This window comes from Aspergillus sclerotioniger (genome assembly GCF_003184525.1).
Source record: "Aspergillus sclerotioniger CBS 115572 chromosome Unknown BO94scaffold_18, whole genome shotgun sequence".
In the NCBI taxonomy this organism is placed as follows: domain Eukaryota; kingdom Fungi; phylum Ascomycota; class Eurotiomycetes; order Eurotiales; family Aspergillaceae; genus Aspergillus; species Aspergillus sclerotioniger.
Genome location: NW_020291008.1, coordinates 581,637 through 605,350, shown reverse-complemented (window position 1 = coordinate 605,350; position 23,714 = coordinate 581,637). Strand labels below are relative to the sequence as shown.

The 23,714-nt window shown below is 51.7% G+C and overlaps 12 protein-coding genes across 12 annotated transcripts; 5 read left to right on the top strand and 7 right to left on the bottom strand.

Annotated features, from left to right (window-relative positions):
• Positions 1–147: 147 nt before the first annotated feature.
• Positions 148–3,510, bottom strand: BO94DRAFT_116037 (putative C6 transcription factor). Its single transcript, XM_025605540.1, has 2 exons — positions 1,738–3,510; positions 148–1,683 (listed from the first exon to the last, which is right to left on the bottom strand). Exons 1-2 carry the CDS (start codon positions 3,099–3,101, stop codon positions 156–158), a joined length of 2,892 nt encoding a protein of 963 aa, XP_025466329.1. The 5' UTR covers positions 3,102–3,510; the 3' UTR covers positions 148–155.
• Positions 3,511–5,175: 1,665 nt separating this feature from the next.
• BO94DRAFT_536502 (uncharacterized protein) lies at positions 5,176–5,834 on the top strand. Its single transcript, XM_025612031.1, has one exon. The coding sequence runs from the start codon at positions 5,262–5,264 to the stop codon at positions 5,466–5,468; it is 207 nt and encodes a 68-aa protein (XP_025466328.1). The 5' UTR covers positions 5,176–5,261; the 3' UTR covers positions 5,469–5,834.
• Positions 5,835–6,012: 178 nt separating this feature from the next.
• Positions 6,013–6,854, bottom strand: BO94DRAFT_116026 (uncharacterized protein). Its single transcript, XM_025605539.1, has one exon. The coding sequence runs from the start codon at positions 6,727–6,729 to the stop codon at positions 6,271–6,273; it is 459 nt and encodes a 152-aa protein (XP_025466327.1). The 5' UTR covers positions 6,730–6,854; the 3' UTR covers positions 6,013–6,270.
• Position 6,855: 1 nt separating this feature from the next.
• Positions 6,856–7,314, top strand: BO94DRAFT_116021 (uncharacterized protein). The gene has a single exon (XM_025605538.1). It carries the CDS (start codon positions 6,981–6,983, stop codon positions 7,221–7,223), a length of 243 nt encoding a protein of 80 aa, XP_025466326.1. The 5' UTR covers positions 6,856–6,980; the 3' UTR covers positions 7,224–7,314.
• BO94DRAFT_116009 (uncharacterized protein) lies at positions 7,314–7,768 on the bottom strand. Its single transcript, XM_025605537.1, has one exon. It carries the CDS (start codon positions 7,666–7,668, stop codon positions 7,405–7,407), a length of 264 nt encoding a protein of 87 aa, XP_025466325.1. The 5' UTR covers positions 7,669–7,768; the 3' UTR covers positions 7,314–7,404.
• Positions 7,769–8,798: 1,030 nt separating this feature from the next.
• BO94DRAFT_536500 (tautomerase family protein) lies at positions 8,799–9,725 on the bottom strand. The gene has a single exon (XM_025612030.1). The coding sequence runs from the start codon at positions 9,413–9,415 to the stop codon at positions 8,948–8,950; it is 468 nt and encodes a 155-aa protein (XP_025466324.1). The 5' UTR covers positions 9,416–9,725; the 3' UTR covers positions 8,799–8,947.
• A 115-nt stretch (positions 9,726–9,840) lies between these two features.
• Positions 9,841–11,170, top strand: BO94DRAFT_566960 (NAD(P)-binding protein). The gene is made up of 2 exons (XM_025614596.1): positions 9,841–10,458; positions 10,512–11,170. Exons 1-2 carry the CDS (start codon positions 10,023–10,025, stop codon positions 11,081–11,083), a joined length of 1,008 nt encoding a protein of 335 aa, XP_025466323.1. The 5' UTR covers positions 9,841–10,022; the 3' UTR covers positions 11,084–11,170.
• A 740-nt stretch (positions 11,171–11,910) lies between these two features.
• BO94DRAFT_599309 (HET domain-containing protein) lies at positions 11,911–13,740 on the top strand (the record flags this gene model as incomplete). The annotated part of the gene is made up of 1 exon (XM_025616312.1): positions 11,911–13,740. The coding sequence occupies one exon, from the start codon at positions 11,911–11,913 to the stop codon at positions 13,738–13,740; it is 1,830 nt and encodes a 609-aa protein (XP_025466322.1).
• A 646-nt stretch (positions 13,741–14,386) lies between these two features.
• Positions 14,387–15,414, top strand: BO94DRAFT_599308 (zinc finger MYND domain-containing protein; the record flags this gene model as incomplete). Its single annotated transcript, XM_025616311.1, has 2 exons — positions 14,387–14,840; positions 14,915–15,414. 2 exons carry the CDS (start codon positions 14,387–14,389, stop codon positions 15,412–15,414), a joined length of 954 nt encoding a protein of 317 aa, XP_025466321.1.
• An 846-nt stretch (positions 15,415–16,260) lies between these two features.
• On the bottom strand, positions 16,261–16,898 carry BO94DRAFT_625413 (uncharacterized protein). The gene is made up of 2 exons (XM_025617279.1): positions 16,660–16,898; positions 16,261–16,604 (listed from the first exon to the last, which is right to left on the bottom strand). The coding sequence occupies exons 1-2, from the start codon at positions 16,809–16,811 to the stop codon at positions 16,400–16,402; spliced, it is 357 nt and encodes a 118-aa protein (XP_025466320.1). The 5' UTR covers positions 16,812–16,898; the 3' UTR covers positions 16,261–16,399.
• Positions 16,899–17,391: 493 nt separating this feature from the next.
• Positions 17,392–17,770, bottom strand: BO94DRAFT_586900 (uncharacterized protein; the record flags this gene model as incomplete). Its single annotated transcript, XM_025615788.1, has 2 exons — positions 17,392–17,590; positions 17,649–17,770. 2 exons carry the CDS (start codon positions 17,768–17,770, stop codon positions 17,392–17,394), a joined length of 321 nt encoding a protein of 106 aa, XP_025466319.1.
• A 579-nt stretch (positions 17,771–18,349) lies between these two features.
• On the bottom strand, positions 18,350–23,397 carry BO94DRAFT_599305 (uncharacterized protein). The gene is made up of 9 exons (XM_025616310.1): positions 23,160–23,397; positions 22,606–23,092; positions 22,282–22,582; positions 21,210–22,227; positions 20,881–21,137; positions 20,576–20,804; positions 20,251–20,494; positions 19,950–20,048; positions 18,350–19,893 (listed from the first exon to the last, which is right to left on the bottom strand). Exons 1-9 carry the CDS (start codon positions 23,342–23,344, stop codon positions 18,613–18,615), a joined length of 4,101 nt encoding a protein of 1,366 aa, XP_025466318.1. The 5' UTR covers positions 23,345–23,397; the 3' UTR covers positions 18,350–18,612.
• Positions 23,398–23,714: the final 317 nt, after the last annotated feature.

The window sequence follows — 23,714 nt, the reverse complement described above, 5'->3', positions numbered from 1 at the left end:
CCGCGCTCCCAAACATCGCGTCAATCAGAAGTGTCGCGTGGTCTCGTCAGTCCGCCGAAGCGCGCATACATAGTCATACAATACAGGAGCCGCACAAAGGAAATAATAGTACAGACGAAGGATCGCTCAATCATCGGTAAACAAAGGAGTGTCGCTTAGCGGGCAAACTCAGTCCACACCGTGCTGAGCCAACCAACCGGCACGCCCACCTCGGATGGCAGCATCGCCGGCAGCTGGTCGTATTCGCAGCCTTCCAAAAACGCCAAGACGTCATCCCCGCCCAGGCTGGTCGACAGCAGCCCGTTGGTATTCACACTGTCGAGGCCATCCACGGTCACGGGGGGTGACGCGCCCGGGTGGCCAACCGAGCCAGGCGGAGGCAGCAGCGGCAAGCTGTGAGAGGTCGCTGCATTGATCGGAGGCAGAGACTGTGAGTAGGGTGGCGGAGGCTGTTGACGGTTGTTCAGCCACGAATTCAGAGGCTGCAGACGGTTCGCGGGAGGTGGTCCGCCGTATTGCGAGGAGGCAGCCGCCCCCGTCGGTGGGGCTCCGTAAGGGCCCGGCGGTCCCAGCGACGGGAGATTGGGGGACGAGGCGTTGTACAGGCCACTGTCCGGATGATGCTGCAAAGCCGGCAAAGAGTACGGCGACTGAGACTGCAGGGACCTACTCGGGGGCAACGGCAGACTGGGCCGGCGTTCGCCATCTGGGCCGGGGAGCGGCATGCCAGGGCTGTTGATCGGAACCCACGATTCGCGACGGCCACCCGCCCCATCCAGTGGAGGTTCCCCCGTGTCTCCAGTTTCACTGCGCACCGCGTTGCTGCCCGCGTCGCTGAGATTCGTGGCTCGATCGCTGGCGGCGGCCAGGCCGTCCTCATCCGCGTTGCCATCCGGCAGTTGGTCTTCGATTATGCCAAAATCTAGAAACAGCTTTTCAAGCAGCTTGAACTCATCCAAGCCTCCGCCGGGGCCGCCTTCACGCACCGGACGGATGCCGTTCACATGCGCATCCGGGCCATCCAGGTCCATCCGACGCGAGTGTCGCCGGAAGTCGCGTTTGACCTTGGAGAAATAGCTGTGCAGGCGATTGAGCGTGCGGAACCACCCGCGCGCCATCTTCAGGCGCGTGCGCATATCGCGCAAAATGTCGAGCGCCTTCCGGGCTTGGGCCTGGCCCTGGGCGGTACGCTCGCGCGGAGCCAAGGCGGCATCCGGATCCATATGCGGGAAATGGGCCGCGTAGACGCCAATGAAGGCGGCATTGTAGACGGCAAACCCCACGAGAGGATTCTCAACCAGAGCACTCCGGTCTTGGCAGGTCACGGCGAGGTCGATCATCTCCCGGGCGGCTTTGAAGAGCTCCCGAGCACTCTCACGCCAAAATGCCTCGGCCATGCCAGGCTTTTCAATGGGAAAGAGGGGCTCGTCCAGCGGCCCGACCGGCTCTGAGCATCGCATGGGGAGAAAAGGAATATATGACCGATGGAGGACAATGACCGAGAGGAAATAGACCACATGCATGATGGTGTACGGGGAGAGGGTGGTCTTATACATGATGTGTGTGTCGGTGTTGCGTGGGGAGTACTGCAGGTTGCGTGACAAACCGTCTTGGAACTCGTGCAGCATCACGCGCAGCTTGGAGAAACGCGAGTCCGGGTGCCACGGGGGCAGCTGCTCGTTTCTACAAGCATCGTTAGACTGTGGGCAACGACATGGGCAGAAATGGCAAACATACCTTCGACCTCCTGCGCACGACCACTTGGCAATGCTCCCCCAGATGCGAATAATCCGAATCACCCGGCCGAGCACGGACTCTTCCGCACCAACTTCCCACCGATCAATCTCATCCTCACTCGAATCCTTGCGGCGGGAGACCGGAGACCACGATTTGGGGTCCGGAGCGCCATTGCTGGGCAATCGGTCGTCGCCGAGGGTGCCCAGACTCTGCCTAATGCTCGGAATCTGGACGCCCTGGGCTCCAAAGCTTTGCGGGCGACGGGCAACCGGCTCACTGAGACGGGACGTGCGCACCCGTTCGCCAAAGGCAAAGGCGTTGTCACTTGGGAGCTGAATACCCAGCTCCTTGACGCGAATCATGCGCGGCCGGTATTTACCGCTGCTGAGGCAACGGTCAAGAATGAAGCATGCCCAAAACGTCCGACGCTTTGTCTCCTGGGCTATGATATCATCTGAGGTCTGTTCTCGGGGCTCCACCGGCCGCCGTGGAATGCCAAAGATCTCGGCTTCCATCTTGAGCACGGGCGACCGTGGACCATCCCGGTAAGCCATCTCGTTTTCCAGTTCGAAGGGGAGCCCCATGGCCTGGGACAGTCGAATGGCCATGCCGACGTATAGCCACGCGCTCCTGCCACGGCACATGCCCCATTCATGCAACGCCAACATCAACAATGCTTGTACCCGGGTAAGGTCGGTGACTGCCAGGCTGGCGCCGTCGACGCCGGCCAGCCGGCTACGCAACGCTGTCGCATAGTACTCCGAAGCGACGAGGGGATTCGAGGGGTTGCCCGGGGAGGGGGGAGAGTGATAAGCGACCAGTTGCGGATGGAAACGAGCCGTGAGGGCGAGGACCCCGAGGGGAATCAGCGGATTTGGATCCGGCTTAGCGGCAGGCGGACTTTGCGCCGGATCCCGCGAGGGCTCTGCATTGATGGACGGCTGGGAGTGAGCCGAGAGCTGGCGAGTCTGGCCGATGAAGGAAGCGGGATGCAGGAAAGGTAAGATGGTCGCGAAGTGGGATTGGAACAGGTCGAAGACTGCGTCCCAGACCTTGGTAGTCAGGATGGACGAATCGAGCACGTCGAGAGCGGCTCTGGCGCCGTCTCGCGAGGCCGATGAGAGGCCGACCGTCTTCCGTGACCGCTGTCGCTTGGGGCTGTCCCAGTCATTATTACGTTCCTCCCCCTCGGCCAGAGCAGCCAGGTCTCGCTTGGCGGCGCCTCCACCAACTCCAATGGCCGGGGCGGGATAGACACATTCTCGACCCGACGATTCACAGGCGCGACAGGTGGTATCGATACCGGCGTTGACACATTTTATCTTGCTTCGACGGCAGCGAGCGCAGGCGATGCTGGAGCGCATTGTGACGACAAGGACGGGCGCGAGCGACGGGAGGCCCGTCTCTTGGGTAGGAGAGACAGGTAGGGATGCAAATCAAGGACGAAAGGGTGCAGAAGGGAGAGAAAGAGGAAGAGAGGAGGGACAACGTAGTCCCCGGACCCCAGTCGACACGGGTGGTGAGGGTGTGTGGGAGGCAGCTGTTACCTTCCGCCGTATTTCTCCGGTGGTTTTTCCCCGGGATTCCGAACCAGACTCCAGACGGTCTGGGTCGCAAGGGGCGACAGCGCTGGCCGGCCACGGCTGTCGTGTTTTGCCGTCAGTACCACCGGCTAGGGAAGGGGGCAGATGGAAGGGCTCCACCCACGGCAACTGGCTTCGACAACTAACCTGGGTGAGCGACTGCTGGCGTCGGCTTGCTGCTCCTGTGCAAACACTGGACCACGATGCAAGGAGGAGAGGTGCAGTAACAACACAGAGACCGGGGCTGTCGGTAAGTAGGTCGCAGCAAAGTCGCAGCAACAGGGCTGGGTACTTGGACCGGGGATGGGGGCAAACGGCGGGAAGAAGGGGAAAAAAAAAACCTGAAAAGAAGGGGAGAGGGTGGAGAGGGTGGGATAATGAATAAAAAGCCAACGGGGCACGGGAAAAGGAAAGGTAGCGAAGCCGAATGGAAGAATGGGGAGACAGGGTAATTAATTAGTCAATAATGTGCGGCGTGGGTAACGGGGCCGGGAGAAGGCCAGTCGGGTAAGTGGACTGGAGTGTGGACTGTGGGGAGGGAAGGATGGGGGAGAGAAGCAGCAGCAGAAGAATTCACACCAGACAAGGGTAGGGATGAGATGGATGAAGCCGCCAGACGGACGGATATCCACCATGCAGTAGTCAGTAGGTATGGGAGTGGGAGGAAAGGCGTCTGCCCACGGAATACGCGGAGTGTGGGGGAGGCCGAGAGTAGCGTCAGTCCAGGGTCGGGGCACCGGACCGGCACCGCCAGTGGGAATCAGCCCAACAAACAACTGTCGGGTGGATTAGGGATCAAGGGATTGGATGGTGGGGATCAGAAATGAGGGGGGAAGTGGAAAAAAAGGACACGATGCTGGAGATCGATCCTTTGTGGAGGTAGTAGAAGAAGGAGGGAGACGGAGGGAGGGAGGGAGAGATGGAGAAGGGAAGAGGGAGAGAGGAGTAGTGTGAGAGAGTCAGAAGAGCTGGATGGATGGATGACTCCGGCCGACAGACTCAGGCAGGCGGACGATCCCAAGTAGGCAAGGTGCCATCCGCACTTTTGCGGAGGCCCGACCCAAGTTAGTCCGGAGCGGGCTAGTGCGGCCTGAGGATGCAAGGACGCGACCGAGCGGCCGGAGAATGGTGGAGCCAGATTCCGAGTGCCGAGTGGAGTTGCGTAGTCAGAATTCAGAGTTGCCAGGAGGGAGATCCTAAGGATTAAAGCAAGAAAGAAGGAAAGAGTACTCCGTAGATAGGGACTAGGTAGTGTGACAGAGTGACCCGATGGATAGGATGGTCAGATGGAAAAGGGGGGAGAGGAAGAAGGAAAGAAAAGAAAAGCCATCCGGGGGAGACACACACACAGAGAGCTTCGGGTAAATTACCTTACCATGCTGACCTCCAATACTGGGGTTCCGTCCGGAGTAGTGCCTGGTCACGCTGCGTATCCTTTCTTACTACTGGCAAGCGGGCTCGGCGGCCAGTTGGCGCGGAGGGCCCGACCGATCCCATCGGTCCCAGTGGCATGTTCCTCACTTCCTCCTGGCTTCATGACCACCATCTACGTGTGATCGGAGGAAGAGTTCCTCCTCCCCCTGATTGACAGCAACAGCCCACACCACTCTACCCTCTACGCTTCACTCTTGAGAGACACCTACGGTGGTTTCTCCGTCCCTGTACCGACCGAGATGCCGGTTAGCAGCAGCCGTGTGAAACGTCACTTGACCGCCATCTGCCCATTCCATTACCTAACCTGACCTGACAGCCTTCACCACTTCTCCCGGTGCACTGTCGTCCAGCAGGCTAGCTGGAGATGATTAAAAATGGGTACGAGAAAAGGGTTCAAGAGACAGCCTCTCCCCCGAAATTATATTAATAGGTCGGCTCCTCTATAGGTAACCTCGCATGGCATGGATGGAGTTCGCCCCGTAAACCGTTACAGAATCCGGGGATTGCATGACGCGAGCCCCCAAAACGATAATACCGCCGACCCGGACAGCCCAACCCTTCCTTTGCAGCCAGCTGAGCCAGGCCCTTCCACACCCTACGAAGGACAAAAGCAGACCACCGTACCCCGGATATTCCCAAAGTCTAACCCCAGCCCAGTCATCATCAGCCTACGAGACTAACCCCAGTCAGGCCAACCGGAAAGGACCCAAATGAGGGGAAGGGGACGGCAAATGATTCTGGCCCGATCACGGTGACGAACCTCGGGTATCGACGCATCTGAAAGGGAGGGCTGACCAGCTCGTTTTCGTGGGCGGGCTCCCTCCTTTTTCTTTTCCCCCTGCGTCGGATCTCCCCGCGGGGGAGAAGCGAGATGAGATCACGATCATCCGCCTGGTCTTGCAGGACTGGACTGGACTGGACTGGGCCAGCAGAGTCCGTGTCCCGTTGGGGTAAGATTGGCTGCGCAGGGATATGATTCCCGATCGACACGGCAACACACTGCTGACCGACCGTGTTGTCCGACTGAAGAGGACCGTAGTCCCATGTTTCTGGACCATATGTACGCTGTTTGTGTTGAGGGTTGGATAAGATGATATTCATCGATTTCCAGGTAACTAGTATCGACCCTGGCCCGTTGTAACCCAGTCCTAGCCTACTAGGTAGATAGCGACCAGCACACTATGAAGTAAGCCGACCGATCGGTGGCCGCCGGCAAGTCCCCGCGCAGGCATTTAACCGGTTGTCCCGTGGCCGCTGGTCGGGCCAACCGACGGCCCTGATTGGTCTCCACCGCCACCCGAGGCACAACAAGCGAACCGACCCCGCAATTCCCTCCGGACTCTGATCGCTGCCTTTTACCAATCCCTCATCACTCACCAGCTTTCCATCACAGCCCAGCAACACCGCAGCCGCTATGACTAAACGCCTTGGCTGTCCTACGGCCAACCCGGACATCCCCGGTCCATGCCCGATCCCACGGCAGAACCTGTCTGCTCAACCCGTCAGACCGCCTCCTTTACTCGATCCAGTAAGTTCTCCCGCTGTCACCTCCTCGTCGCAGCCGCCGCTCGGGGTAATCGTATGCGCTGGCCTGGACAGTCGGGGTTCCCGCGGGGTAAAGGCTGCCCAGCTTCAGCATGTCGTATGCACCCCAATGCCGATCCTGTCCTGTCACGTCCGTGAATATCGTCACATGGATGTCAGGGTTGGTTATAGTCGACGGGCCGCCCACCCGCGGTGCCCTGCACGGGCAGGGTACGGTGCTGAGTGGACGAAACAGATTTGTCCCCCACGGACTGGCCCCGAGGGACGATGTCATCCATGTGACCCCATGCTTAGCCTGAGCCTTAGGGCCTAAGCCTCTGTGCCCAGCCCGAGAGAGTGCCAGACGGAGCAAAAAGCCAAACCGACCACGCGAAAAGTGGCTCCACTGCGCCAAGGACGAGCCCACTCCCTTTTTGGTCATAGTGCCCATCCTCCCAAGTGGCCCTGCGCGTCTCCAATTCGCTCATCCGCGCCACTTATTTCCCTCCCGTCTCGAGAACCACGCGCTGGACTACGCCCGGCTGGGCTAGCATCCACCACCTCACCCGAGTCTCCTCCGGGCCCGGGGTGGATTTGCCTGGGCATAAGTCTTTTCCGGGGTTGGCTGGTTTAGTCTTTACCCTTTACCCATGGCCCGGACACGGAAAATTACCCGCCGGTCCGCCCCAGGGGGTGGTCGGGATGTTTACCTGTTGCGTTGGGGTCCTAATGGTAAGCAAAGCATCTCAGAATGCCATCTCTTTGTTGCTGGCTTCCACCTTATCTCTTCCCGGTTTTATCGGCCACTGCTGGTGCCGTGTGGAGTATGGGGTCGCACGTGAACCGATACGAACCCTAATCGGATGGCCGGATCAACGCCACTCATGCCGTTCATCGGCCAGGAATGTTTTCTCCGAGCTGGAAAAACCTCCTTACGTATCCTAGATGATGGATGCTGCATCCACATTCTCCAAGTAATTTAAAATCATCCTGTGAGGCTCGGGGCGTGCTTTTGATTTGAAAGCAAATCTGGCTAGTCTCTAGTCTATCGACGGAATGCCGGAAGTTCGCTGTCATCGAGCCCGAGATTCGCCAGATTGATCACCCGAGGTCATGGTGACATTCTCTAGCTGTTTTGCAGCTGATATAGGCAGCAGCTCCGGCGCAGCAGTCTAGTCCATGCGGGTAGTAAGCATGAGTAACAGGAGAACTTTCCAGTCCCTTGGATTCGTTGCAATCTAGAGGCTCTATCATTAAACATGATCCAGATAACCCCAACAAACGTAGCCAACCTCCAGCTTACCCCTGTGCAAATACTACGACTAACCCATTCACACAATTGGAGAGAAAGGCACTCCCATATATACCATCCCACTAATTGAAATGCCATCAATCCTTAATATAATCACCACGCATAAGCAACCATATTCGCAACCACCGAAGAATGTGATAAATCACACAGCCATGACATCCCCTCGCCAACTCCCACGTACGCATCTTACAAATATCCCCACCACATCGCCGAACGTTCCGGGAAACGTATCCCGTTCCATAGCCCCGATGTTGCTTCCGAGGGTATAGTCAGCTCATCTTCTGTTCCTTACATCTCCCCGACAAGTACTTTCTTTTGTACACTATGTATCAAGTATCTTGTATTTGAAATAGAAGTATAGACTGAGTGCCCCACCCCCGGAACATTTCAATCATGGCCGGGTTAAGCCTTGAGAACGATGATGCGGATAACAAATGAGAACAACGCAGATGCCACACCATCCATAATTACCTCTGAATAAAGATATGAATGCTACCATCATTAGACGGAGTTGCTATTTTACACAATATCTGATTCAATCCCAATTCTGCCCATATTCCTTAAACGGCAAAACAAACTGCCAAAATATATTTTCTCGGGTACTAGATGATGAAATATCAGTCCTAGCAGATGCCTACCTAACTTGAACTCGAGAATATAATATGACTAGTTGTACTTGCAGAAAAGTCCTAATACGCTACATCATCTTTTAATAGCTCCCTACCACGAAGTATAAAAACGAGTCAACACCGGGTATGGCGTGTGTGTCGGAAACATACCCGAATAGGTAATCGGGCCGCTCATTACCGGATTTGGCAAGTAACCGGTATCTCGTGTTGGGGGAATAGATTTATTAGATAAGTAGAGAAGAGATGTTAGTGATTAGTTTGGGTAAGATAGGGATTATTGGGGTAGATCTGGTATGAAGAAATAGAGTATATTTTCAAGTTGGTCATGTGATGGGATTGACTGGGGAAAAAGAGTCAGTTGAATGTGGAAACGGGGTGTGTGTTCTGGGTGATGGAAATGGGGTTCTATGTTGCGATGATAGGTTGTAGCAGGGAGTGGTTAGGAAGGAGATTATCAGATGGAAAAGGTGACTGTGAACCTTTACGTAGTGTACTGGTAGTTAGGATTAGGATACAGACTGACTAAAGTGGAATGGTTAGTGATAGTAGTGGAGATTCTAGAATAGCTAACCACCAAGAGGGTGAAAGACATGAAATACGCTCAATGATCCCATGCTAGAAATATCACAATGCAATCACACATAAGACAGAACACATCGAGAGGATGCCCTAATCAACACCAAGCATATTAACACACTTCCACCACTATGCAAGGTCCATTCCACATCCTAAAGCATCGATGTAGGATACGCCCCATCATACACCACCGCTTTATTCTCTCTCCCCCAAATCTTCTCCTCCTCGCTGTTTGACGGCGGCGGAATCAACCCATTGATCTTCCACAACCGTCGATCTGTCTCATCCACATGGTACTCGAAATCATACCCCCTGTCGAGAAGATGCGGCTTCATGATCTGGTCTAGGTGAGAGGTGGTGCGAATGTAGGCCGTTTCAATATCAGGCACGTGTCGCGCGATATGGGTGATTACTACCCGGACGAAGGGTTTCTCCGTGGGGAGTTTTGTCTTTCCACCGACGTAGACATCGTTGGGGTTCATTTCGATGAAGTTGACTATCACGTAGAATGCGGGGAGACCGATACTGACGTACATTTTGGTGATGTCTGCGGCGAAGGATTGTTTGGAGGGGGAGTCTGTGAAGGTCCCAGCGGGGTGGTAGATTTGCCAGAGGGGCATTTTTGAATGGGTGGTTGAGGGTGGTGGGTTTGGTCGGGTGGTGATGAGGTATGGATGGTGAACTATTAGATTGTTAGAGCAAGACCTACATAGAGCGATGCTTGTCAGATATAGCATGATGGGGATGATTTGGAATCCGATGCATAACCTCCGACCGACCATGTTTCACAATGATTAGTGATCAGTCCGTCAACAGATTACTGATCGATCCGATAACAAAGAATGTGAGCCGGTCGAGATTAAAATTCCCGGGACCTTGGGTGGAAGGAATAGGGTTGCATCGAACGCTCTAGATGGGATGGGATCGGGGTAGTGGTGGATTTGTCACCCGCGCTCGGCCTGCTGCAGCCCCTCCGAGCTCTGTGTTATCCCTTTATTACCCAGAGGCCTCCGTGATCGGGTTATACAAGCGCCTCAAAACTTATCTGATTAGTGATCCTTCCGAGAACGGCATGTTGTTATGGTTGTCGTCATCGTCGCTCGTGATGTTACAAAGCAGGAGATTGAATATATCTGCTGGCCGCCACGTAGGGTATAAGTTGCGGAGTGGACACCACTGATTGAAGAGGCCACCACAGAAGTCAAACTCATCACTAAGCAAGCATTCATGGCTGGAATTACCCCCCTTGTTTTCGTGACCGGTGCGACCGGCTTCATTGGTTCTCATGTCGTTACTACGACCCTCCGAGCTGGCTACCGGGTTCGTCTGAGTATCCGCAAAGCCGAGCAAGAAGCCACCCTGAGGGAGCTCTTCCCTGGATACGACTATAAGATCGAAACATGCATCGTTCCCGACATCTCTCAGCAGGAGTCTTTCAAGGAAGCACTCCAAGGAGTCGATTATGTCTTCCACCTTGCCTCTCCGACACCCGGAAAAGGAGACGACTTCAAGCAAGACTATGTTGATCCCGCCGTCAAAGGCACAGAAGCAATTCTTTATGCTGTTTTGGAGTTCCCGCAGATTAAGAAAGTCACCGTCGTGTCATCAGTTCTGGCCTTGGCCCCTGTGGGTTTTTTGATCGCGAAAGATCTTGTACTAGCTGGTAAGTTCTCGGTCTACGAGCGATGCTGTGAAGAGACACTGACAGCAGAGTAGATAACACCGGTGAAGTCATCCCAGTTGACATCTCAATGCAATTCCCCGAGGGATTCGCCGGCCATGCATTAAAATACGCTGCCTCCAAAGTTCTGGCCCACCAAGCGACTCGCTCGTTCTTGAAGGACAACCAGCCTCACTACACCCTGATCAATTTCCACCCGACGTTTGTTCTAGGGCACAGTTTGATTCAGAAAACCGCCGAGCAGATAAGCGGGATGAATGCTCTCTTCTGGCTGTCGGTCAAGTCCGGAAAGACTCGAATTTCGAACGCGTGGGTACACGTTTCCGATGTCGCGGACGCACATGTCAAAGCCCTGGGGACCGATATCAAGAGCGGAACGGAGTTTATCCTGTCGAGACCGTCCGTTTCGTGGGACCATGTTGCGGATTTCATCAAGACCAAATATCCTGCCGCTGACTGCAAGCTGGAGCCGCCTTTTGAGGGGAATTGGAAGCTTGACACCACTGCCGCTGATACCATTTTGAAGATGCACTGGCGATCAGAGGAGACGATCATTGAGGATGTAGTTGAGCAGCAGTTGGACTTGATTGCGAATGTTCCTAATTAGTGAGACATGTCGAAATTGTTTTGTTCATGAAGTCATGCGGGGCGTTGTTTCCACATTTGAGATATGAAGCCATGTAATCAATTCTAGTACTTGAGAGAGATTTGTTTTTGACCCCAGTGTCTCCTGGTTAGTTGTAGGCTTGTGGTAGGTGGTAATGAAATGGGTCATCCAGTGAAGCAACTCCATGGGGAAGTTCACTCTGCAGAAAACGCACCAGCCTTGGATTCAGTCCACCCTTTATACTTTATCTCAGATAGCCAAAAGTGTGGACGGCACAGAGAGGAGGGACAAAATGATGTGAACTGGAACAGACACCATTGTCAACTTGCATGCGCTAATGCAAAGTATCCCACACACCATGTACCACTCGGTTTCGGTTTGTGTGTCTTCATTCTTCACAGGTAAAGCCAGGATACTTCAGATAATAAGCCCAATCAACTCCAGCCAGCCAGTCCGATCGATCCCTTGACAGAATCTCGGGAGAGCCATAGTAAATGGCTGGGATACGCGATTGTGATGAAAGATGGGCTGCTGCAGATCCCCGAGGAGACTCGCGCCACGTCAGCACATCTGACACATGCCAACCAGAGCGATGGTTCTTTCCCTAAGTCGGGTACTCATGCTTTGATTACAGACGATCGCACCATTAGTGGCTTAGGCTTGATAATTTCTTTTTTCTGGGGAGCCGGAGAAAAAGTCCCCTGTCCCTCGAAACAATAGTCCCCCGCTCATCTTCACTGCTCTTCTTGTCAGTCAAATTTACTGGAAATATCTCCCAGACGCATGGAATCACTTAACGCGACACTGCATTTCGAGCCGTCGCGAATATGACTTTTCGCTACAACACATTGAACCCGGAAGACTATGAGATTCGATTACTCTGCATCCACCCTTCTCGAAACCCAAAAAACCCCGTGCAGTGCTCCCTCAAAACCGTGTCACTCAAGAAGCGCCCAAAATTTGAGGCTCTCTCGTACGTCTGGGGAACCAATCATGCCACAGACAGGATTCTTCTCGAAGGCAATGTGTTCTGCGTAACCCCAAACCTCGCAAAAGCCTTGTACCACCTTCGCACCGCCTGGTGGAAGCGCATGATATGGGTCGACTATATCTGCATCAATCAATCTGATACCGAGGAAAAGAACACTCAAGTCCCCCTGATGGGTTTGATATACGCTAGAGCTGATCGCGTTGTTTCTTGGCTCGGGGAAGCCACCCCCGAGATCGAACTCGCGGTTACACGGGGGGAGCGATACCTCGACAGAAAAATGAGCACGGGAGCTTTATACTGGTGGTGGCTCAGTGCCAGGGGTCTGTTCGCTGCCAGGACCACAGTAGAGAAGCAGATCGCCCAAACTTATGCTATTAAAGGCGTGTTCCAGATTACCATGATGCCTTATTGGTTTCGGACCTGGACATATCAAGAATTTCTGCTGGCAAAGCATGAGCCAATTTTTGTCTGCGGTCATTTGGCGGTCAAAGCATCGACAATCCTAAAGAGTCTCTATATTGAAAGTAGGGGCAACTTGGAACGTAAGGCATTAGATGACATGAACTTGCCTCGAGGTCTATACGACAGTGCTTTGCAGGCCATAACAGACTTGAGTGAATTTCCCGACTTTGCGCCCATATACAACGTCACCCGGATACTAGACACTTTGCGCCCACAGATACAGAATGATGTGGTTTCCTTGCTAACCCACCTCCACGTGACAATCCAACGCCAGTGCGAGAATCCCAAGGACAGGATCTATGGGTTATATGGTCTTTGCCCTGGTATCCGGAAGGTTTATTCACCGGATTACAACAAAACATTAGAACAGATTATGCTAGAAACTACAATGTGGATCATGGATAATGAAGACGGAGTGATCGTTTTCGCTCTACTTCCTTTCCCTGTGCATAACACAGTCAGGGGCTCACTCCCAACCTGGGTACCAGATTATCAGGGAGGTTTCTCTCAGTTCTTTTGGGCTTATGCCTACATCTTCCTCACTCACAACGAGGAGGAAACAACGTATAACGAGCACCATGCGTCTTATATTGAAAAAGATGTGTTAACATTGCATCTCTGGGCCTATCGTGCAGATATACGCAAGGTTGTAGTCCAATTCGGGCCGGACCCGTGCAAGACTGCAACGCAGATTATGGAAGTCCTTGGGAATACGGAGGACTTGTGGAGTGAACAGTGGAGCCCTCCGATGATGCAGGAAACGCTTTCTAATACATTCAAGATATTCTACCGCAGAGTCAACAGCTACTCGACAAAGGAGATACTTGAAGGAGTACAAAGAATAGCGCATACTGATCACTCAGTTGAGAGGGAGCGAGCCCTAAATGACTTGGAAGACTCGACCAACTCCGACGTCGCCAGACTCCTAGAGCTCCTTGACGGTAACCGACTTTTAATTGTATCCAATACACATGGCTGTGCATTCGGATTGAGTCCTGGTGTTGGCGAGGCTAAGGACATCCTTGTTGTACCGCACGAGTCGTTTCACCCGCTTATACTCCGAGGCGACTCCATTGCAGATGGAGACAATGGCCAAGTGTATTATAAAGTGGTTGGCCAGGTCATAGCTGGAGACCGGGACAGGCCAACTCCTTTCAGTGATGGAGTAAAACAGCAGCCTTTGGAGGAATTTCTTGTGATTTGATGGGATGGCCATCATGATCGGAGTTGGTTGAATGAACTCCGACAACGAACTCAATTAAATATGGCGTCGCCTATGCGCTATGGTAGATGACCGTACGAGATCGAAACATGTAGCAAAAACTATTTGAAGGTGGATATAACCGGTGAGTGACATGCAGCCTATTCAGAGAGTAGAATTAAACTCCTCTGATTACCATTAGCCTTCCTCAATATCAACATCACTCAAGAACTCCACATCTTAACTGAAAGGAGTTATACTGTCAACCAAAAAGTCAGTTTTATCAACTTACTATGGTGTTGAGACAGGAATGCAGCATATAAACGTCTAAGAAGTGAAAGGTCGTACATACGGCAGGGTATGGAACCCAGGGCTTCCCGTCGATTCGGCCGTACTTAAGACATCTATTGACACAGCTTACTGAAGGATGAGTGCCTTCATCAGCTGAAGCTTTATGGGTGGATACTGCTAAGGCACAATGTGAGTGTGGGTACTTCAAGTGAATACAAAAAAAATCTTCATCCACCGGTTGCTAAGCAGATCTTCCCAGCCACATCGCCAACAACACAAATATTTCTCATCCCATCTTCATCATTTCCCTCCAAACCTTCGAGTTGTTCATCAGCCTCGTTGTCCCGCCAGATCCAGAATGTCACCCCCAAGCGGCACCTGCGCCAACTGCTCCAAACCCACACACCTACAATGTGCTGCCTGCAAAGATGCCCCCGAGCACACCCCCGGCGATGCAAGCAGGACCTTCTACTGCTCCAGAGACTGCCAGAAGGCCCACAGACCTGCCCACAAAGATCATTGTAAGACGATGCTTCATCGGAAGAAACTCCTTCGCACGGCTATCATCCTCAAGGCGGCATTCTTGGGCTACAGGGAAATTGAATTCGATGTCGAACTGTCCAAAATCGAGCAGCGGGGTAGATTTCTGTATCTCTCCGACAACCAAAAGAATCTGAACATCCCTCCAAAGCGCGGCCCCTTTCCCGAACATTTGACTACCAACCCAGAGCATCGAGAGGCGGCCCTTACATGGTTTCAATGCCTCGCTGCATGTTGCCTCTCGAGCCGTTTGATGAAGAAGCTTTTAGCGGGTACGGTTGGACATCCCCCCCCCCTCCTCCTCCTCTACGATGACACTGACAACAACAACAACAACAACAACAAGGCATCCCCTGTGAGATTGACCTGCTAGCGCTCCAGATTGGAAAGCGTCGTTTCACAACACAAGTCATTCCTGGCCCCGATTCGCCCAACGTCCCAAGCCTTGATGCCACAACCACGCCCCACGTCGTCTTTAGGGTCAATGTTAGACTGTCATCAGGTGATGGAATGTGGATAGTGGACCTTACTGGCGCTCAGTACAGCTTTAAGGGCGTCCTTTTTTCATACGACCAGTACATGAGAGAGAAACGATGCCGGCTAGAGGACACAGACCCATGCCCTCTGAACGAGACATGGGATCTGGACGTCGTGTCGACGATGATGAACAGTATCCAGCAAGATATTATGCATGCGGAGCGTCCGTCCCGTTTGCATTTCGCTGATCTTGTGGGTATTGTTGGCAAGGAGGTACTGGATGGGTCGCCTGACGAGTTCAAGGATAAATTGGTATGGTTCCGAACTACACTGAAGCTGCATATGTTGAGCAGATATAAGCATGCTTGAAGGAGGTTTTGTCTTGATATTCGTTGTCTAAACGTTCTAGGACTGGGCAATAAGATAGGATGAGAACGGGATGGAGTTGAAAAGGGAACACACAGCATTTGGGAGGTTAGCCTCGATTCCTGCCAATCTCGATTGGGGAGGGATAGGTAGTCATTCGGGGTTGTGTAGACATTGCTGGGGTTCCTTTCGGGTTATTTGACAACGGATTCATCATGTATTGCGGGATAATGGCAGTTCAACATCGTTTTGTTAGGTGGAGACCCCATGTCCTCATCTGGCCATTCCTGCTTGTGACTATCGATGTGTGTGCAAGGTATTGACGGACTGGAAAACTGGAGAGCTGAATGTTAGCACGCAGAAGGTTAGGGGTCTGGCTACTGCATGGTACTACTTTGTTCGATACTGCAGCTCATCGATCGGAGTTGATGTACTTAAGACTGACCAGTAAGGATCTCAAAGTTCAATTATCACCAAGCCATGCCTAGATTTCCAATTAGAGCTATGTTTCAAAGGGCATATAGGGATAATACATACGACCACAGGGTGTGGAGAACAGGGCTTCCCGTCCGCTCAGCCGTACTTAAGCCACACGCCGGGAGGTTAGTAGTTGGGTGGGTGACCACCAGCGAATCCCTTCTGTTGTATGTTTTTATCTTTATTTATTGATTTAGTTAGTTATTTCTTTTTTTGCTTCAATCTTATAGCACCTAGTCGGTGGGAAGCTACTGGGTAGGGGACTATTTTCTTGACTCCAAGTTCGGGTGGCGTGCATAACAGATAAAGTTGTTCGAACAGTTACTTCACCTAGCTCCAATCCTTATATGCCAACATCTGCAATAAAGTACAGTCCATTTCATTCCATTTCATTTCTTGATCCCTCGGGAGGTTAAACAACATGAATAGTCGGCAAAAAAATCAATCCCACTGGGCTACGGATACAGAAGATCGGGATATCCCAGCCCTATATCTCGACACGCTGCACACTTCACCATCCCCGCAACCAAACCCCCAAAACAGTCATACCACCCATCAGCGCCTCAAACGGCGCCACCTGTCGCCAAGCTGCCTCGCCCGTCTGATAAAAAACCATTGCCGCCAATAACCGTCCCGGGATGGTAGCCACCATCAGCGGGATGTTATTCTGATAGGCGGCGATAGCATAGAAAGTGCCCAGGGTCAGGGAAGAAAGACTTGATGCCGATCAGCAACGCTTGAGGGTTACCTGAGGATGAGTAGAGGGCTTACCTCATGGCTTGGATGGTTCCCGGGGTGACGTCCTGCAGGGGCATGTATGGTGATTGTGCGGCGGAGGTGGGGCAGAGAAGAGTGTAGAGGCCGCTGGCGAGGAGGGGGAGGGATTGAAGGGCGAAGATGTATTTGGGGAGGTGTGGGGGCATGGTGATGTTAGCTGGGTTACTGTCTTGGGGTTTGTGAGTGGTGGGTAGGTGGGTGAGTGGTTGTGTGGAATGTGGAGATGTGATGAGATCGAGGTCCACTATTTTTGGATTATTCTGGGGCAATTTGGCAGTTGAGAACAATCACGTTATCGCCCTGATAAGGGAGTGCCACGTGTCGGGTGTTATTTTCTGTCATTCTGCTTACCCATCAAGAGTGTTGCGGCCTAACTTGGTTAGCGGGTGTGTACTGTGACAAGGTCCGATCTCACATGACTGTCACGACCATGAGTGCAGAGGACAATTTCTGAACAAGAACCCAAAATAAGAGGTACATACGGAAGGCATTGAAGAAAATAATTACTATGAGGAGAATCCTAACAATTTCTTAGCCTACTATTCCAGTAATAAAGTATATTCTGTTCTGAATGGCTGATCAACTGCTACATCTACTCAGTGGACCTTCGTTTAACATATAGAAACAGCACAACATCCATTGGTTCCATTGCCCTAACTACCCATGATCTATTTATAAGCTAATATTGACGAAGTCTCCCGGCCTTGGCCACCATATCTCCCCTCCTCAAGTTGCATATTCGTCGGTATCTCCCTTATTCCAGCCCATCAGCCTCTTGACCCGCTGTATCATGGATAGCTTCCTGACCATTCTGGAGAGCCCGGCCTCCGCAGCATCCTGACCAGATGGACGAACCATCTCAAGTGCCGCACGCATCTCCTCCGGACTGTTCGGCTTAAAGGGCTTGATGTGGGGGTTGCGGTATCTTTGATAGAATGTGCTCTGTCAGTTTTGTCCCGAATACATATAAAAGAGCTGCATACTTGAGAAGTAGACTCAGCATAGCATTATAGATCACCAAGCCGGCCAATGCGAGCAGAATGATACCCACCAGAGAGCCGGCAATAGTGGCCAGGGTCCATTTTTGGTCAGTATTCAGATGCATGGCGGCGTGGGAGAGTGCGTGTATTAATGTATGTTCTTAGATCAGAGAGGAGAAAAAAACGAAGACACAACTAATGATTTGACTTGGAGAGTATGCGAATGTGAGGATATCTATAGGTCGGCTACTATTACATTCTCTGGCCTCCAACAGTAATTGAGGAAGGAACGGTGCTAGTAGTTAATGACTGAGTAAGTAAGGAAGACCCGCTACCATTAGATTCATTTGAGCGAATCCCACCTGTCACATTCATCTCCCCCGTGTGTGTGAGTTACCTTAACATTCTTGTTAATATGCTGGGTTCCATTTATCTAATCACCTCCGTGTTTGCCATCCGAGCCGTTACTTTTCGACTACAGTGCATAAATCTCACAACTCTAAGACTCCCTATTTAGGATTATAGGATCATGTGTAATGATATAGTGAGGAAGGATTACATGACTCTTATATTTAATATAGGCTTTCACGTGGCGCAATAATCAAATTCTTTGTTGAAATAGTCCAAAGTCGGGGTCAGCATACAAAGGTTGAACTTTGAGGCACCTTGTGACAACCGGGATTCTCCCTTTGGAGCAGTTCAACTGACGAAAAACTTATATACCATTAATCACCAAAGCATTCAAAATCTCTGCCATCTTCACATGGATCATATCGAGTGGTAATACTTTCCTTGGCAGCCATGAATACTATTTCCCGGACGCACAAGCAAATTAGACCAAGGCCACTGTATGATGCTCCCGTATCAAGCACTGGTGTGGCAGAGGGTGATACTGAGCACTCTGAGTTTTCCGGATAGATTACCGTTAATCATATGTCGAGGACTTATGACTGTTGATTCATCCGCCCTACTGGACTGCGATCCAAAGGTACCTGATAAAACAAGGTCCTCTATCGCCCCTGTCCATCCTGGTCACAACAGTCATTTCATCCTTGCTCACATTTGTCACCTCCGACTCAAACCAAAACGTATCAACCTTTCCCGGACCAAATGAACTGAGCGCAATGAACACTCGAGGTATCCGCGTGAAGGGCTCTCCTCTATCAAATTTTTCAACCCACTCATGTGATGTGGCTCCCTCTTCTCCATCGTCGATGTAACCGATTTGGATCTGTTTCATACCGTTGGGCTTATATGCAAAACACTCATATGTGAGACTGTCGAAGCATTGAAGACTCCAGCTAAAGATTGACTGGACTTGTCCATTCTCGTCTTTCTTGACATCTAGTTCCAATTGGATGTCTGTTAGGTCGGTCGATCCAACCTTGAAACTCTTCAGCCATGAGCAGAACTCGTAACCCTCAGAGACAGGTTTTGAGAACGGAAGGTCAAATTTGGTTGATGCCTGGGTCGGCAATGGGGAAGGGACTTGGAATTCTTGCACATGTATATCGGCCCCGAAGTCAGACAGAGCGAGCCAATTGGCCTTCAACTTGGTCATGGGACCATCTCTGCCATGTTCGATTGTAAATCCGGTCTTTTCTGCATGTTGGGCTAGTACCTGAAAACCGAAGGCCTTTCCATCAGGTTTCAAGTCACTGATTCCCACCAGGATCTCTGGCCGCTCCACCATCTCTACATCGAATGCCACGGGATGGGAGAACGCGGACGTGTCTGAGGATTTGGAATCAGATTCAGGATCCAATTCCAGATCACCGCTATCTCGGTAAGATAAACCGGGGTCGAATCCTTTAATCCTGTTTCTGAGGCTTTTGACCCTAACTGCGAGCCTTTCCTCTCCTTGCTCGGCATTTTGCAGCAACGCCTTGGTCGCCTCTTCGCTTTCCAGTGCGGTCTTTTTCTGCTTTTCGGCTTCCTCACATCTACCTTTCAGGGCCGAAATCTGCGCCTGGAGCCCGCTTAATGCAGTTTCGTTTCGTATTCTGGACTCGTCCTTGCTTGCTTGCAGGTCCCTTACGGCGTCGGCATTCTCTTTCTTGAGACGCTCATTTTCGCTATAAAGATCCTGAACCTTGGCCTGTGCGGACTTCAACTGATCAGTGATTTCGACCTCGGGAACCAGCCTGCGAAGCACTTTTACGGTCTCATTAAGGCTTTCGATATCCTTTGCCTGGTGCTCGGCTTTAAGCCGAGCTTCATCGAGGGCATATTGTAAGGACTTGTTGTGCTGTTTCCGTGATTTCAGCCATTCTGTTCAGTAAAAAAGGGTTCTTGGAGTCTTACCTGCTCCACGGTTTCTTTCTCCTCAGTAAGGGTCTGAAGTTCGTTTCTCAGATCCTGTCCAGCATCGTAAAAGCGCAGAGAGGTTGGAATCGCAGTATTCTATGGTCTATTATCAGCAAGGCGGTCGCAAACAATGATCTGCGTTGACCGACTAAGAATAATTGTTTAAAGACAAGGCATCCTAGAAGCTGCCAGTATCTTGGAAATTGCGCCACTGCTTTTCCTTGGTCTTCTGTCGTCACCTATGTCTCATTGAATCAGTATACCGTCCCTACAAGATCATACATGCTAGTTAACAGACCTCTTTGAGAAGCTGGTGGCCCTGCACAGCTAACCTTGTGCCAATCAATGCGGCAACACCAACATCCACTGACTGCGCTTCTAGGATATCCGCAATTGCGGCAGCACTATCGGAGGAACCCTGGCCTAGCTTAGATAGCTCGGTCAGATTGTCTACGATTTTGTCATAGCTTGCAGCATTATCCCTAACGAAAGCGGATTGTTTCCCCACAGAACGAAGGGGCAGTGGCATGGACTCATGGGAACTATTATTACGCCATTCTATTGTCAGATCAACTTGTATCTAGAAACCAGGACGGATTCAACTTGCACCACGTGCACCTTACGCTGAATCAAGATCAAGGTCGATATCCTCGACTTTCAGCCCGCTGAATTGTCGCCCTGCATCAACTACTTTGAGGCTCAAGTCTCCCTTGATCTCGGCGTAGAGATCACTGTTGAAGTCACACTGGTATTGGTGGTAGGAAAAGGCAAGTTCCACCCTCGAGACGGTGTTTTTGTTCAGGTTGAATTCATTCACGGAGACGTCCGTTTTGAAACTGATGACGCGTATTGCTAGATACCAAGACAAAGTTAGCTTTTGCACAAGAAGGGTAATATATAAAGAAGATAGAAGGCATCTAGGACGCACAGGTTTGTACCGTCTCGGAGAACTGTTCGTAGTCGTACTTTGTGAACATGATAAAGTACTGTACTTCCTGGCTCTTTGACTCCATGCTGAAGGAGATAATTCCTTTAGAGATGCTTTCAAGCACGTCATGGAGACTCTTCATAAGCTTCCCGGGTACAGTGAACCCTTCGACAGCAGCTTTGATGAGGGTGGTATGAAGGTCAGCTTTAGTGCAGCTAATCTGTCTGTTCTGTACTTCGTCGTATGTTTTGGAGATCCTGAACATTCCAGTTAGCCAGGGATTGCGATTTAATAGAGGCGACTCATGAGATTAGCGTCGGGGAACGCACCAAGGGCTCTGTCGCATCAGATGATCGTACACCATGTTTTCATATGTCGAGCGCTTGGCTGCCCCCTCCGGAGTAGCTGCCGAGGTCAATTTGCCCGCTTTAACCTGCTGTTGGGCCTTCAGCGCTGCAAGACCGTATGCCCAGCATTGCCATTCTTGTACATAGCGCATACTTTTCTTGAGCTCTTCTTTGGCATTCCCTTCTAGCTTGGGTGGAAAATTGAGGAAGAACTTGGTTTGCAAGCCCTGCTCGCTCTCCATTCGAGTGTTGACTTGTTGTATTAGCTCCTCCTGTGTTTCCCCAGAAATAGCTCCGCTCTCCTTGTATTCTGTTGCTGGCAAGTTCTGGGGGAGACGTGTCGACATTTCGACTGTTCTGTTAGCTGTTGTGTTGTCTTGTCCCGGAGGCAGATAGTTCATGTCCTGGCTATAGTGCCACTGATTCTCAGTCCGCTCGGGTCCATAGGGCAGGAACAGACCACCTTCTTCTCTGATAACCGTGATGAGACTCTTGATAAATGCCCCCCGTCCGGCCGTGGTATTTGTACCATACTCCTTTTTCTTCCGCGATCCCACGGTGAATCCGTTTTCCAACCCCCTCGCAAGTGCTGCAGCCTCTGTGACTCGATCGGAGCCCGGTGATGGTTCCTTTCCACCTGAACCTTCGAGGTCTGCAATGACCTTGGCTGCCTCTCTGTGTTTCGGGGAAGGCGATGGCCTTTCATCCAATCTGTCCAACCAGGTCTGGGATGTTCGCGAAGCGCTTTCTTTGCCCGGCCTTTTAATCACCGGGCCATCATACGGGTCAACCTGGACGGTGCTGCGCGCTGGAGCAGGGATGCTGATATACTCCAAGTTACGAGCCCCTGCCACGCGTGGAACAGGCATCCGCACGGTATTTGGCGTTAGCTTTTCGGTCTGTTTGACCCTAATAGCTGTTGTATAATCCGAGAACAAGTTGCCCAACGGACCGATCACCGAGCCAGAGTTTGGATAGCCTCCATCCGTATGGACACCAACTATACATTGCCCTTATTAGGTCGGATGATATCACAGTGCAAGGGAACACTTACTCGGTGACAGCCGATTACTTCCTTGTATTTCCCGAAGAATGGGGGATCCTGATTCGCCCACTTCCGTATCAATCTGGTAGCTGAGGTATCGGCTTTCCGCCAGGTCGAACTTGGTCATATCCCAATGCTCATACATATCATTGCCCCCTTCAATATCTCCCGGATAACCCACTACGCCCAACTTCATCCCTGGCGAAGATTTAGGCGTGTTCTCCGGTTGAAACGGTTCCACGTCAATAAAGGGACTCTGCAGCTTGATCTGTGCGGCAGTGGCCGTTAGCTTCTGGTCACTGACAAGAACCTGCAAACCATATGACTACTTACAAAGCCAACATCATGAACCGTGTGAGCCGTTTTGATATACTCGGCGGGAATTGTCGCGACTTTTCCCAGACGCATCTCGCACGAGTTCCGGTCCAAGGCCGTGTCCTCTGGTCCTTGGTAGCCTATGTATACTTTGACGGACCGGAGATATCCCCCGTTACTGTCATATAAGCAGTGCCCGGCGGTCACAACAGTATCCTTGGTAATTAGCCAGCCGGTGCCCATGTATTCGAATCCCTTGCTACCAGAGAATCCCATAAATAACTTGCAGATTGCTGTTTGAGGCCCCATGGTCAGAAGACACCCAAAGCCCCCTTTTAAGAAACATGGCATACCTCTGTATTTTCCTCCAGGCAAAAAGTGCGCACGAGGGACTTTATTCCGCCGATCACGGCCCATTCCCAACTTCTCGGTATGTCGCTGGCGACTCCTTTTGCTGGGGTTGTTTGGATCCGGATCTTGGAGGTCCCAAGCCGCGACAACCGTTCTTGGATTTTCAATTAGTAACTTCCTTCCGCTCGATGTCATATGCCGACGCGATATCTGTGACTTACTGATTCAGACTATTCAGGTAGAAAATATCCTGCATTGGGCTTCCTGCAGACGAGGTGTTCCCCTCGGAAGGCGAGCTTCCTCTATCTCCATGTCTTTTGGTCTCCCCCAACCGTGTCGTGGGGGTGTCAAAGAGACTCGAGTGAGACACCTTGGTGCCCATTACTGATTGAATCAACGTATTCATGATGGTGGGTGTGAAAGCACAGAGTCAATTCTTGATCAATGTTCATGGAAGGGGAATAAGCGTGCGAGCGATGGGCGGGGAGAGGCAGTCTATCAGGAGACTCCATCTTGTCTGAGGTAACAATTACTTCGTGCCCCCAGACACCCAAACACGCGTCTGGGCTGACAGTTGAAGGAAGGCAAAAATAAGCGACGTCAAATCCATGGGGATATCGCCACTCAGGAGCTGTGCCGGGGAGTCAACTATCACGTTCCCGTATCTATGGTCGGTGGCGTAAGTCAATGGTATGAAATAGATTCGCTTTGGGCGCAGCTGAGCGTATCGTGGACTGTATTTCTGTCGCCTAATTTTCCCCTGGAAGACGGTTGGG